This window comes from Vitis riparia, chromosome 13 (genome assembly GCF_004353265.1).
Source record: "Vitis riparia cultivar Riparia Gloire de Montpellier isolate 1030 chromosome 13, EGFV_Vit.rip_1.0, whole genome shotgun sequence".
Taxonomy (NCBI): Eukaryota; Viridiplantae; Streptophyta; class Magnoliopsida; order Vitales; family Vitaceae; genus Vitis; species Vitis riparia.
The window spans coordinates 19075715-19091497 of NC_048443.1; the positions used below are offsets into that span (position 1 = coordinate 19075715).

At 30.6% G+C, this 15783-nt stretch overlaps 1 protein-coding gene across 1 annotated transcript; it reads right to left on the minus strand.

The window, feature by feature from the left end:
* Positions 1 to 3221: 3221 nt before the first annotated feature.
* Positions 3222 to 8010, minus strand: LOC117927752 (putative disease resistance RPP13-like protein 1). Its single transcript, XM_034847413.1, has 3 exons — positions 7651 to 8010; positions 6982 to 7581; positions 3222 to 3311 (listed from the first exon to the last, which is right to left on the minus strand). Exons 1-3 carry the CDS (start codon positions 7993 to 7995, stop codon positions 3228 to 3230), a joined length of 1029 nt encoding a protein of 342 aa, XP_034703304.1. The 5' UTR covers positions 7996 to 8010; the 3' UTR covers positions 3222 to 3227.
* Between the last annotated feature and the right edge of the window lie 7773 nt (positions 8011 to 15783).

Below are 15783 nucleotides of genomic sequence, written 5' to 3' on the forward strand. Positions count from 1 at the left end.
TGCCACTTCTTTATCTGCATACCAAATTATTGTTTGGTAATTCATGTTCACTAATTGCATATAGAAGAATATAATTAGCCCCTTCAAAAAAAAAATTAATTTGATCAATCATCTTCTAAGATGGCATGTAACATAAAAGGTAACAACATTATGCTACTTTTAAAAATTTTTCCTTTGGGTGTCAATGTCATAATGTGGGTACAAAATGACAGTAGAGGAACAAGTACATTGATAAAAATTAAAAAAGAAAAATTAGAAATTTATTCAGAGAAGTAGCATGGATTGCCTAGGGAATAAGTGCTTGCAAATGTTACTCCTTAGTCCCCAGTATGCTTGAAACAAACTGGAGACTGATCAGTTTCTTAAAGTATCAGAAGACAGAAGCCCAACTATAGCTAACCACACAAAAAGATGGAAGAACACTGAGCTGCCAAGGAGTAGTGACCCAACAAGAATCAAGGTAGACTTATCTGGGCCTGTCTGCAAGCCTTTTGCTCTGTCTTCCATAGGAGAAAAGGAATCTCTTCTGCCAACACATTGTTTGTATAAATGGCTACTGCACAGAAGCAATCCTCTTTACGAGACTCTTTAAAATTTCTCCTTTTCAACAGTGCATCCAATCCGAAGTTCATAATTGGAGATTTGCCAGTCTGTGTTGTTTAATTCTATGAACTCTATTGCATTCTTCTCTGCTTCCCCTTCATCTGCTTGGCAACTGGGCATTGGAAAATTTGGTCTTTAAAATCTGGAGCCAAGAAAGAATGCCTACACAGGCACTCATATCTGAACAGCCCCCTCTCCTCATCAAACAATACAATAGCTGTTGAATCCACAAATCCCGCCGCCATGGCCACTTGCAGCTGCACTGCAATTGTCATCAGTAATTGCCTGTAGAACATACCAAGAAGTATTAATGCAGTTCCAATGGTTTGCAGTGTTCTGTTTTCGGTGCTTATATAATCAAAATCAAGTGTTGTCTTGTAGTAATATCACTTCCAAAGTCTCTATCTTCTGATAAGAGGCTAACTTATGTGGCAAGATGGTATCAGTGGGATTCTTGAAGCACGCCCAGGCATAAATAACTAAAGCCATATTTTCAAAAAAAAAAATTGGTTACCAATAATAGAATTAGCATAGAATATGTAAAAACTGGAAAATCACCATGTTAATTTGAGCAGGTCATTCAAGTACATGTGGTTTTAGCCTCTTAAATATTCAATCACAAGTACGTTCAATATGATTTTGAGCTACTAGAGAAGTATGAAAAAGAAAATTATTAGAATGTCAATCAGTGTTGAAACTAATTTCCTCAAGTAACTTCTCTCAATATCCTTTTCCTTTGTGACAATACGGTTACAAGTTACAACTTAATTTTCATCTCCGAACTTACAATGTGAACATACTTGAGTTTGACTGTAACTCAACCCAACCAAGCAAGGGTCATGCATAGTTGATACCATTGATGTTGGTTAATGGAATTGAGTCACGGGCTAGTCACAGGCTAGTCCAGCTTGACTAGTAGTCAAATATGCTCTCAAAATGAACTTTCTTGAGATTGAGAACAAACCTTGTATCATAAAAAGTTCAGAAACATAAATCTGGAGAATATTTAATATAGTCAACAACCAACTCTTCTTCATAAGAGGTGGTGAATTAGCTCATAATATAGAAGAGTAAATTTTCTAAAGCATGAAGATGGGGAATAAGCTCAAAATCATCATTTCTATACAATATCAAAAAGTTCAATGAGAGAATTGCACTCAACTACTTTAAGATGATAACAACATCAAAATAAAAAACAGAACCACAAAAGTCTTATAGTCAAGACAATTTAATTACAATATTCGTCGTGGGAATTTTGCGATATAGACCTTCATTTAGACTTGGACTTTATAATTTTCTTCATGAATAAACAATTGGCTCCTGCTCAAATGAAAAATGAGAACCAATGCTCATAGTCACAAACAGAAGTGTATATAGGCATGGCAATGCCAATTTTGCAAATGATCATTTGGTCATAGTCAAGACCTAAGAAAAGCCAAAACAAGAACAATAGAACATCAAAATTGGGACAGAAACATGTGTAGCAACTACATAACAAAGATTTGTGTCAATCTGCTCACCTTTTGAAGGTGGTCCACGAGGTTAGTGCAAAATAGACTGACTTTTTTTTACAGGGGCCCTCAATCAGTGCTAGCTGCTGAACCAAAAGAGAGTTCAGATAACTAAAAAATTCTATAAATTCAATACCATAAAATACCTCACATAAAAATGTTGCTTTTGGAACTATAGTTTTCCAAATGTTCCCAAATTTAAAAATACATTGGCATAAAGTTATTGATGTTTACCTCATATTTTTTTCTATGGTCATATCAAACATTGTTCTCATAGTAAGTCTTTCTATGCTGATCCTTGTTACTTAATATGAGACACAGAAAAGAAAAAAGTAGTGATCAATTTATTTTGATATCGAATGGAGCAAAGTCGTAACATGTATATTACATATGTAGCCAACTAAGTACATATTATGATGTGGGTAAGATTCAATACATATTTCAATAACCATGAATTACCTAAAAATGTATCCACATGTTCTTACAGGGGATAAATACACAAGTAGCTAAGAGTCATCTCTACCCATTCCGAAAGGTAAATTGTTGGTGTCATGAAAATATGATAATTGGCTTCTTTAAAATAGGAATTACCATGGGTCAATCTTTCTTTACTTCATTAGAAAATTCTTTAAAAAAAAAAAAAGAAAAAAAGAAAAAGACAGGATTGAGTATGCTGCATAACCAAATTCCCAATAAGAAGACTAAAAAATGAGTTATGGAGACATGCAACTGTAGAGATTGTTAGAAATTTTGCAACATGAGTACTTGGCCAACTACTTTATGAATTGGAACTTAACTTTTCTAAAGAAAATAGGTTTAAGCATAGAAAAAATTACATGACTGTATATTGATGCAGTACCACTTTCATTAAAATAACAGACCATTGATCACTATTTTTGGAGTTGAGAGAGGGCAATTGCATATATACAAGATCATGGGATTATGTTCCCTCTGGAACTCGATTTTGCTTATCAATAGCCCATGTACCACATTCTTCTCTGCTCCCCCTTCATCTGCTTAGCAACAGGGCAATTGAAAAAAAAATTTCTTTAAAATCCGTATCCAAGAAAGAATACCCATACATGCAACAATCTAGACCACCTCCCATCTTCATCAAGCAATACAATGGTTGTTAAATCCACAAATCCCACTACCATGGCTACCAGTGTCTATGCTGCAAATGTCATCAGAAATTTCCTACACAGACAGACCAAGAAGAAGCATTTGTTTTTAAAATCAGAAGCTTCTATATATAAGTAAAGCATCTTATACAATGAGTATAGATTTACCTTGTGTCTTTAAAACTTATATTTTAAAAAAATTTAAAATTTGAAAGAATAAGAGCCTATTGGACAAAGTTTTTAAAAATAATTTTTTTAAAAAAAAAAAAAAAAGAAAACAGTTTTAGAAAATTAATAACATTGTTTGGTTATTCTTCTTGATTTCACGTTTTTAAAAACAAAGTAAAATAAAGAATAACTTTTAGAAAATAAGTAAAAATTATTTTCATCTGTTTTTTAAAATAATAGAAAAACACATGCATTATATTATTTCTCTTCTACATAAAATCATCATTTGTCAATTAAAATTATCATTTGTTTTTAAAAAAATTGTTTCATAATTAAAAACAAAATTATTTATTTTTAATTAATATATAATTATGTATTTAATTTTTATTTTTTAATTAGACTTAACTTGAATTTGATTTCATATTATTATAAATTAATTTTATAAAATAAAAGTAATACATTGTTTTTAAAAATAATACAAATTCTTTAACCTAAACAACATTATTGTTTTTTGTTTTAAAAAACTATTTTTTAAAATATCTTGCCAAACATTCTAGTTTATAAAAAAATTTTAAAAAACTATTTTTTGTCTATTAATTTGAAAACAATTCTTAAAAATAAATTTTAGAAAACACTACCAAAATTTTTTGCCCTAAATTTTTTTTTATACCTTCATTTTTTTAAACAAATTTTAAAATTATTAATTTTTCAATGTAAATCTTTAAGAGTTAAAATACAAAAGTTACTATTATTTTATGATTTTAAAAACAAAAACCAGGAAGTACATACACTTAATTTTAGACTTAAGGAGGTCAAAACCTTAACAATGTAGGAGATTAAATGATTCTTGAACGGAGGCAAGGAATTAAGCAGACATATTCTTGAGATTAGAAATTTGGGTGGAACATAAATTTTGTAAAGAAAATAACTTTAAGCACACAACAATTACCTGCCCATGTGTTGGTGCGGTGCCACTTCCATTAAAATAGCACACGATTGATCAATATTTTTGGAATGTGAGATATATAACGCCATTCTTGCCCTTTCTCAAATTGGCACCGTTGTTCCAGTGAAGGACAATTGTAGACAAACAGATAAGAAAGGGAGTCTGGCAGTCTCTCTTTTGTCAAGTACTGGACCTTAGGGCAGCCGCTGATTCTTAAGGTTTCAAGAGTCGTGAGGTGGTGAAGACCCGCTTCTGTCAAGGATTGGAGCCTTCGGCACGACCAGATTCGTAATTCCTTGAGAGAGATAAGGCGTTGAAGAACAGATCCTGTCGAGAATTGGAGCTCAGGGCAGTTCCCGATGTGTAATTGTAGAAGAGAGGTGAGTTGTTGAAGCCCCCTGCTGTCAAGAGACTTGAGATTTGGAAGATTCCCGATTGAAAGATGAGTTAGAGAAGAAGGCAGCAGACACTCCTTGGGAAATAATTCCAAGCCTTCACATCCACCATAGATTTTGAAATGAGTAAGAGAGGTCAGTCTTTGCAAATCCCAGTCCAGCTGTGGAGTGAGTTGGTTGCAGGTCCATATTTCAAGTTCCCTTAGGTTGGAAGGCAAACCCTCTCTGTGCAACAACAATTCTGGACAATCCTCTAAACTCAGTTTCTGCAGAGATGAATGGGTGTGCGCCAGCAATTTGAGATTGGAGCAATTGCAAATCTCATGGCACATCGAATCGAGAGCGGGCAGTTGGATGTATACAAGATTAGGGCACCCATAGATCTTCAAATTACTAAGAGATGTGGGACCCCCCTCTGAAATCGAGATGCAGAGCTCCTCAAGCCCCCTAAGACCATATATTTCGAAATAAGTCAACCTGGGGAAGATGTCCAATATTGAGAAGGACAACGAGAGAGAATCACATGTACCGCCATTGATTGATAGATTTTCGAGGACCGGGTGATGGCATCTGAACAACTCAGGTAGAAGAAGGTCCACTCTGGAAAAGTCAGAGATCGATAGTGATCTCAATGTAGTGGGTAAACCAACTTTGCTCGGGGACCTGGAAAAAGAAGAGTCACAAATTTTCAATCTGTACATGTTGGTTTGCAGGATTTCCTCCTCTAGTAGAGACTCCACAGAATCACATTTTCTAATGTAGAGATTGTGGGGTACCACAGGAAGTTGCTTCAACTGAGAGACGTCTGAAATTTCAATTTCTGAAGTTTGACTAGCTGTGAAGAAGCCACAAGTTTGCCTTTTCAACTGCAATGCACGGGCAGCAGGAACGTTGAGTGTAGGCACAAGCAGCTGTGGGCAATTTCGAAGGTTAAGTTCCTTCAATGAAGGAAGGTGCATTGGTAATTCCCCAGTGAGTTTTGGACAGTCACTTATAGAAAGCTCCTAGAGACGAGGGAATTCTCCTTGTCTGCCTCCACAACATAACCATTTCTCCCAATTGGACATATCTTCAAATGATAGAGTGTGCAAGGATGGGAAGGAGGAATGCAACGAGGAAGAAGAATTCCCATAAAACTCACTACCCACCCTCACTACTCCACTCATTTCTGAGATCTTTATATGTTCAAGACAAGGTAGCTGCCCCAGTGGCGGCAATGTTGAGCAATTCCCACAATTTGAAAGCTGAAGGGACACGAGATTTGAAAATGATCCATCTCCAAGCCAATCTGGAAATGTTAGACCAGGATACCCTCCAATGGACAACTTTTTTAAATTTGGATGAGGTGTTAGCCTGTTAAGAATATCATCTGTTGCCCCACTTTGTCTAACATAATCCCCAATCCGGTAGTGACTCCAATTCAAAGATAACTCATCAAGGTATTTCTTATCCTTCATATGCGCCTGCAATGCATCCTCAACACCCACCACATTCTCCATTTTTGAAATTTCAAGTTTTCCTCTAATATCTGAAAGCTTCCACAATTCTCCAAATCTGAATCCACTTTCTCCGGCCACAGTAAAATTAGGCAATTTCTGCAAACTTTTTAATTGATCTATATCATTTGGCATTTCTTTCAATGAATTAGACCCACTAATATCAAGATAGCGCAAATTAATCAACTTCCTCATTTTTGAAGGCAATTCAAGAAGACACCTACATTTACTCAGCATCATTGTTTGTAAATTGCACAAACAACATATTGATTCAGGTAATCTTTCAATCATTGTTGTAGAGAGATCCAAGTAACGCAACTGTTTTAAATTGTGTATTGAATCAGGCACATCTTTTATGTAGTATTCACATAATGACAACACGCGCAAGGATTTAAATTTTGGTAATATATTTTGTAAAACTATTGTACTCAATAAATAAAAAGGATGGTGTCGTAATCTCTTCACCTCTAAGATTGTTCTGAGATGTTTGGCTTCACCAACAGACTCAAAAGTTTCAAATACAACTGCCTTGTCATCGTCACTTTTAAAGTGGAGAAAATGGCGAGCCTTATCAGATATTTTTTGCAGCTTACAATCTTCCAATCGAATGCAAAATTCTTGGGAGATATGTTGAGCCAAGTCATGTATTAGATCATGCATTACAAAGCATGATTTTTCTCCTCTAATACATTTTAGAAAGAATGACTTTTCTAAAAGTTCATTAAAATATGAATCACCTACCTCTTCCATTCTTCTGTTACTTTGTCCTGAGTGTAAAAGCCCTTCTGCCATCCATAATAGAATCAGCTTCTCTTTGTCAAATTCATAATCCTTGGGAAAAATTGAACAGTAAGCAAAACAACGCTTCACAGGAGGAGAGAGATACTGATAACTCAATCTAAGAGACGGAAGAATTTCATGATTAGTTTGGGAATGCCACGTTTCGCTATTCAAAATATCTTCCCATTCTCTTTTTTCGGCCTTGTAGTACAAGAGGCTTCCGAGTGCTTTAACAGCCAAAGGCAATCCTTGGCACTTGTCCACAATCTTTCTCCCTATGGGTTCAAGCTGTCGATAAGCGCTGGAGTGTCCGTTTGGAAATGCAAGTTTTGTAAATAGGGACCAACTATCTTGAGGGCTTAATGTCCCCAGATGATGAGTAGGGACCGCTCGCATGATTTTTGCAGCAGTTTCACTACGACTAGTCACAACGATCTTGCTTCCCTCTGCTGCAGTGAGGAGTGGAATTCGTAGGCCATCCCAATGAAGAGACTTCATATCCCAGACGTCGTCCAGAACAAGAAGAAATTTCTTGTTACCTACTCTCTCTTTGAGTTTAAGCTGAAGCAAATTTAGGGTGTCATCAGGTTTAGTTTCAGAACTGATTTCCTTGAGAATTGAATTTGTCACCTCCTTGATGAGAAAAATCTCAGTGGAAACACAGACCCATGCTTTCAAGTGGAAGTGTTGCTTGACCGTGTCATGGTTATAGAGAAGCTGAGCGAGTGTGGTCTTGCCGCTGCCGCCCATGCCCACTATGGACATCACATCTACGTTGTTGCCTGTTGAATTTTCCTTATCAGAAAGCAACCATTTCACCATCTCCTCCTTAATTTCATTCCTGCCGTACACAGAGGACTCGTCCACCAGAGAAGTGGATGGTGGTCTTGGTGACAGTTCCTCACCCTCGCCTTCTTTCAGCCCAAGCTCAACTTTTTCTTGTGCAATGTTTTCAAGTACAGTAATCAAGCCCATGACCCTGGACTTTATGCTTTGATTAGCAAATGGAACCTTAACCCAAGTAGAGACCTTTTCCCAGTTCCACGCCTTATGAGTTCCGCTAGCTTGGGAATCAGAAGCTTCGATCTCGCACCGCAAGGCTTCAGTAGCGATCTCGTCCAACAGGTCCTCCGCATGATACGCAGCATCCTTAACCTGAACCAGCCAGTCTTTGACTAGTGAGTCTGAAAATTGCTTCATCTCCGCATCATTGAGCACTTTGTGGACAACCAGCAATTTCCTCTCCAATTTGTTGAGGAGTTCATGGCTGAGCTTTTGTGCCCGGATGAAGTTGACGAGCTCCGGAGAAGCCAACCTGTCGAATAGAACTTTAAGTGAAGCGGAGAGGAGTGCGTCCGCCATTGCAAAAGGAATTCAGCGAGATTCAATACAGGAAAAATGAAGGTAAGCGGAATGCAGAATCACAGCAGCAAACTGCAAAGCAAAGAGTAAGGACTGGTCTCTTTTGCCAAGGGCTTGAACTTGAAGGAATCATTGATGGTGGTGGACCAGATGCAGACTTTTTTGCCAAACACAGTAATTGAGTGGTGACCGGTGAGTAAAAGAAAGCCAAGGGGAAAGCAAAAGCAGCAAAAAAAAAAACCTGATGCCAGGCTCTGTTGAGTAAGGTGGGTAGAGCCGCAGTTGAACTAAATCTAGTGGAGCCTGCGATGTCTACTGGACCATTTTCCGGACGTAATTTCACGCTTTGCTTGTTCTAAATCTGGCTTTGATTTGGGTTTTTCAGTTACTGTTACCAAACCTACAAGTGGGTCTCCAACGAAATTTATAATTTCTCTATTTGTTTTTCCCTTTTTGTGGGATGTGTAATGCAGCTTTCATATAATTCTTTGGCTCCTTGACGTGGGTTTCGTATCACGGTGTCGTATGAAGAAAGAGTGGTCCTTTTGGGAATGAGTCATTGTGCATGGTTCCCAATATGGGAAGATTCCCTCGTTTCCATATCTGGGGAGATACGGACTATTTGATTGCCTTGTCCGAAAACTATTGCAGAAGAGATTTTCCTTATACAGGTTATTTTTCTTCAATTAGGAGATTTTGCTAGATTTAGATTTGTTCCCTTTTTGGAAGTTATTTCTTCTTTATCGAGGTGCTTCTTCAATTATCCAACTTTTAAATGCCTCTTGTTTTATCTTACAGCACTTATTGCTTGGTGCTGGGAGCAATAGTCAGCTTCACCGTAAAATCACCACAAAAAAATAAAAAACCTAATACCTAGTCTTCATTTTTTAACTAAAGTCTCAATTGGTGATTACGGCTTCATTTTTTAACTAAAGCTGCAGTTACTAACTGCGGTTTCATTTTTGAACTAAATTCGCAGTTGCCAAGTGAGACTTTAGTTAATTTTTTTTAAAATTTTAAAATTTAATTAAAAATTATTAAATTACAATTTATGATTGAAATTTAAAAAATATATTTAAATAATAAATTATTTATACTTAAATTTAAAAATCTAGTATTACTTCAATAAACATAAATTGATAAATAGAAGATATTATAAATGAATATTTTATTTATTAATAAATTAATAATCTTAAAATAATAAACTTATATAACATATAAATAATATATAAAATTATATAATTTATTAATTTAAGATATTTAATTTATTGTTTTTTAAGATATTAATTTATTTGTATTATAATAAATTTATCTTTATTGAAATAATAGTATACTTTTAAGTTGTAGTTGATAATTGAGATTTCAATTATAATTTTTTTTTTTTTACTTTCAAATTTAATTAAAAACTATTAAATTACAATTTATGATTGAAATTTAAAAAATATACTTAAATAATAAATTATTTATATTTAAACTTAAAAATCTAATATTACTTCAACAAACATAAATTGATAAATAAAAGATATTATAAATGAATATTTTATTTATTAATAAATTAATAATCTTAAAATAATAAATTTATATAACATATAAATAATATATAAAATTGTATAATTTATTAATTTAAGATATTTAATTTATTGTTTTTTAAGATATTAATTTATTTGTATTATGATAAATTTATCTTTATCGAAAATAATAGTATACTTTTAAGTTGCAGTTGGTAACTGAGATTTCAATTATAATTTTTTTTTTTACTTTCAAATTTAATTAAAAACTATTAAATTATAATTTATTATTGAAATTAAAAATATATACTTTAATAATAAATTATTTATATTTAAACTTAAGAATCTAGTATTAGTTCAATAAACATAAATTAATAAATAGAAGATATTATAGATGAATGTTTTATTTATTAATAAATTAATAATCTTAAAATAATAAACTTATATAACATATAAATAATATATAAAATTGTATAATTTATTAATTTAAAATATTTAATTTGTTGTTTTTTAAAATATTAATTTATTTGTATTATGAAAAATTTATCATTATGGAAATTTGTCATATATAGATTTTTTTACAAAATTAGTTAACAAAATTAATTACAAAAAGTCTACTACAAAATGTAATTTTTAATAGTTTAATTAAAGTCACAAAAAATATCCATTAAACATTAATATAGTGCAAAATAAAAAAACATATATAATCTCACATGGAACTTATATGTAACTAAATTTTTAAATTTATATATAAATAATTTATTATTTAAGTATATTTTTAAAATTTCAATCATAAATTGTAATTTAATAATTTTTAATTAAATTTTAAATTTTAAAAAAAAAATTAACTAAAACCTCAGTTGGCAACTGCGGCTTTAGTTAAAAAATGAAACCGTAATTGCCAACTACAGCTTTAATTCAAAAATGAAACCGCAGTTGTTAACTGCGGCTTTAGTTCAAATATGAAGTCATAGTTGTCAACTGCAACTTTAAATAAAATGATAAAAAAAAAAAATTAATGACAACGTTTACATGTCGCCAAAAAGGTCAGTTTAAACATAAGTTTCAAAAAGTGGTTAGATGTTACATTTGTTTTTTTTTTTTTTTTTTAATGGGTCATTTTCAGCCAAAACTCGAAATTGAGGGAAATCCCGATGAATCTAGATGCCAAAATTGTGGAGTAGGTGGATAGACGTTAACTGATTGATTGTCTCAAAATTTTCTTTTCTATTTTATTTGTTGAAATTTTATTCCTTAAAACCAACTTAAAAGGCATAGCAAATCTTAATTTTTCAAAACATATTAGAAATAAATTTTTAATACTAAAAGTGATTTTTTAGATTCTTAATAGTATTTTTAAAATTTTTTCAAATATTTAATCTTTTTTAAGATAAAAACATTTTTTAAAATCTATGTTATATCAAGTCTAAGGATATTGAACCCACCAAAACGGATGATTTAAAAATCATAATAAACATTATGTCAAATACTTAATATAAATAATCTTAAGGAGTACATTATTGAATTTTCTGCGAACGTACTTCTTTCTTTGAATCAATTTTAGTGGGTGGTGGACCCCAAGATTAGGACGATTTATTTATTTATTTATTTATTTTTTTTTTTTTTTTCTCAATTTGGTGGAGTGGGTGGGTAGATTTGGTGGAGTCGCATCCTAGGCGCCGGCATTGAGAGGGTATGGCCAAAGGCCAAAAGCCAAAAGCAAAAGCATCCTACCATTCCTTCTATAATTAGCATTTTTATTTTTAAAAAATAACCACTAAAATTAAGATTTAATTATGATTATGAAAATTGTTGTTTTTTATGTTTTCATAATGATATTATTATTTACAAATAAAATTTTTGGATTGTTACGTCACTTTTCTTTAATTGGAATGTCTAAAGACTATATTTGGTTCTTAAAAAATTTAAGAGAAAATAAGAAAGAAAGAAAATAAAAAGGAAAAAGATAAGGAATGAAAAAAATAAGTTTAAATTTAATAAATTATTTTTATATATTTCTTCAAACTCATTTTACTTATTTTTTTCTATTATAGTAAGATTAAATAATTTAAAAATATATAAATTTTAAATTAATTTGAATTATAATTAATTTTCTTTTATATTTTCCAGAAATCAAACATAAGAAAACTATTTTTCTTGACATATATTTTTTCTTTCCCTAATATTTTTTTAGAACCAAATATAACCGAAAAGAAAAGAAATAAGACAGTTAATAATCTTATTTCTATTTATGTTTGGAGTTCTTACTTTCCAATTGCAAATTTGAAAATTAAATTAAAAATATGTTTGACAATGCTTCTTTTGGAAGGTTATGTTTGGTTCTTGAAAAATATATATATAAAAAAAATGAAAATGATTTTTTCATATTTGATTGTTCTATGAAAAATATATCAAAGAAAATTAAATATAATTAAAACTAATTAAAAACTTTTGTATTTTAAAATTATTTAATCTTTATATCAATGAGTTAAAATAAGTTTGAAGTAGTAAATAAAAATAATTTGATGACTTCTAATCTATTTTTTTATTTTTCTCTACTTTTTCTTTCTTCTCTACTTGTCATTTATATTTTCTTTCAAAGTTTTTGAAAACTAAACATAATCGAAATGCTTATAGTAGAAGTGTTTTTTTTTTTCTTTTCTTTTTTTTATTTTTTTTAAAAAATAAAAGGTTTTAAGAGAACCACCGATCGAAGTTTTCTCTAAAAAACATTATAGGTAATATTTCAATACTAAAAATGTTTTTCCAGATTTTTAATAGTATTTCTTAAATTTTGTAACCCGGAATATTGGGTTGAAGTTGGCATTAACACCAAAGGCCTAATTTTTGGAATTTAATCAACAAAAAAATTCATTTTCAAGTTGATATTAATATAAATAATCTTATAGAGTCCATTATTGAGTTTTCTGCAAACATGCATCTTCTTTGAATCAATTTAGGTGGATGGCAGACTCAAGATTCTGGCATTATAACAAACACCAAGTAAGGACGATTTTTTCTCTTTCCTTTTTTAATTTTAATTATTATTATTATTATTATTGTCAATTTGGTGGAGTCGGACAATGCCAAAGAAGCAAAAGCATCCTAGGCCGGCATTGAGATCGTATGGCCAAAAGCCAAAGGCCAAAAAGATGATGTCTACCATTCTTTCTTTTCCACTTTTATTTATTGAAATTTTAATCCCTCTGATGAACTTGACAACCATCTTAAAATAATTATTCGAAGCTATTGATTTAAAATAATAGGGATTATTTTCAATAATTAACATTTTTTTTTTTAACAAAAATAATCATCGACTTAGAGTTCGAATGATAGTGATTTTAGAAAACATTTTTAACCTAAAAAGCCTTTTTGAAAGAAAAAAAAAATAGGTATATGGTAAAATTTAGGAAACACTTTTTAAAATTTTGAAAAATAATTTATAGTATTCAAAAATCAATTCTAGTGTTTTTTGAAAAATGTAAAAGAGGGTACGATAGGTGATATGAACAATGTGAAAAATGCTACAAATAATGTAAAATAAGGTATGAACAATTTGAGAAATGATATGAATAAGAAGCTTATTATTATTATTGGCGAGGACAAAGTAATGTGTAAATAGAAATGGATGAACATACTGCAAATGTGGTGAGTAAGGAGCAGTGAGTAGACCGTATTGCTTTGAATTTCATCACAAAAGTGCTGAGTTTGCATACAAATAAATTTATGATCTAAAATATAAACATAAAATAGTTAACAACATTAATTATGTAATAAAATTAATAAGAAGTTGGTTTATTGATCCTTATATTCCTTTCTACATCTAGTAATTCTTGTATAGGTCCTAAAGTCATGAAGTCTTCTCGATTTGCATGCTTATATTGAAAATTAATAAGAACTACAAAATATAAGTATTTAATAAGTATCACTTTTAAAACATGTAATGAATAAAGTATATCCAAAATAATTAATTTATACATTTTTTGGTCCAATGAAACATCAAATACACAATCAATAACAAAGGTTTAAAATATGGTAAACACAGATATATGGGTACTTGGATTTTACGGAAATATTGGAGAAATATTAGTAGATATTTTGACAAAAATATGGGTAAAACGAAAATTATTCAAAAGTCATGGAAATATTTGAAAAAAAACTCCAAAAAAATGATAAAATAAATAAAAAGACATATATTAAAGTTATTTTGTAAGTGTAATTGACATAAGTATGGTTAAGGATAAAAATATTGGTAAGTAAAGATATATCAGTTTTAATATATAATTTATTATTTATCTTATCAAATTAATTTTAATTTATAACAGAACTTCATTATTTTTTTTGTATTTTAATATTTTTTAATAAATTTATATTTTTAATATTTTAAAATAAAAATATTCAAAATTAGAAAGATAAGTATAAAAAATTTAAAAAGTGAAGTGGTAGTAATTTTTTAAAATAGGATTAATGAGATAAATAATGATACATTTAATATTAAAACTATAATTTATTTAATTTAAATGCATTCAATAATATAAAATAAATAATGATGTGTATGATTTTTAATATTTTTATTTTTATATTTAATTATCATATAAAAAGACTTGTTATGAAAATTATAATGTTGGTTTTTATACTTTTATTAATCAATTAAATCAAATTTAAAATAAAATAATTAGAATTAATTTATTCTTTTATTTTTTAATAATGAAGTTTAACATATTTAGTGTGAACACTTAAGTAAACTTGGTCTAGTGGTAGCCACCCTTCAACCCAGGTCTGGCTGCAAGAAAAATGTGAAGGGGCTTGGGGCTTGGGGCTTGGGGCATTGGCTGCTGGGCTATAGTGAAGGGCTTGGCCCGCTTGGGCTCCCATTGGGCTGAAGCGCTGCGTGGACACTTACAGATACAGAAATATCGGGGATATTTCAGAATTTTTTTACCGAACCGATTATCGATGCCGAAAATCATGTCGACCCTCACACACGACATTTCAAACCATGTCAATAAAGAAATGTGAATCCTCCACGTTTAACAAAAATACACATGATATTAGTCATTCAATAAAGGAATTCTAAAAAAAACAAAAAAAAAAAAAACTGAAAGATAGTCAAACACTGTAGATAAAGAGAGAGTTGTCCCTGATTCTATCCTATGCACTGTTTGGATGCCAACTAAAAAATGAAGAAAAAACAGATAATTTAATGAGAAGTTATTAAATAATTTAAGAAGGAAAAAGAAAATAAAGAAGAGTTAAAAAAAACATGAATTGTTTAATGGATTTCAAATTCTTTTTATTTTACTTTTTTTTCATTTTTACACATCTCTGTGTAATATATTCAATATTCTACATGATAGTTATAAAGAAGATAATCAAATATCATTGAAACATGGGTACCTTTTTTAACAAATGCATCACTAATATTCAATACTTTTTTTAATGAAAATATTGACAATGTTTGATATTTTCACTCTTTTCCAATATCATAATCAACAAATTTTCTAATTTGTTTTTTAAAATATGTTGGAAGTGTCTCAACTTTTTAATTGAAATATATATATATTTTTAATGAAAAATTATTATATAGAATATTTTCTAAATTCATATAGTATTGTAATTAGATTTTTTATAGAATAAAGAAAGGGAATAGATTAACTAGTGAGATCTGCATACAATTTAATAATTAATTAGTTAACTAATATTAGATTAACTCAGACTCAAATTATTTGGCCAGCAGAGTCATGGGAGCCTTAAAAGAGAAGCTGAGAGCAAAGGGGATGCATACAACAAAACCAAAACTGTGGTATTCCCTTCAAGGATCTCATGTCCACCTTCATTACTCTAAAAAGCATTGAAATTTTGGAGATCAAGAGAGGATTCAAGCAACTGGTAA

Excerpts from the sequence above, each read along its gene's own strand:
- LOC117927752 (XM_034847413.1), bottom strand. The coding sequence starts at position 7,995 with ATGGGCTTGATTACTGTACTTGAAAACATTGCACAAGAAAAAGTTGAG. Across the intron at positions 7,582-7,650 it reads AGATTTTTCTCATCAAGGAG|CTTAAACTCAAAGAGAGAGT; the intron begins GTGACAAATTCA and ends AATTTGCTTCAG. Across the intron at positions 3,312-6,981 it reads GTAACAGAAGAATGGAAGAG|GAAATTTCTGATGACATTTG; the intron begins GTAGGTGATTCA and ends CTGTCTGTGTAG.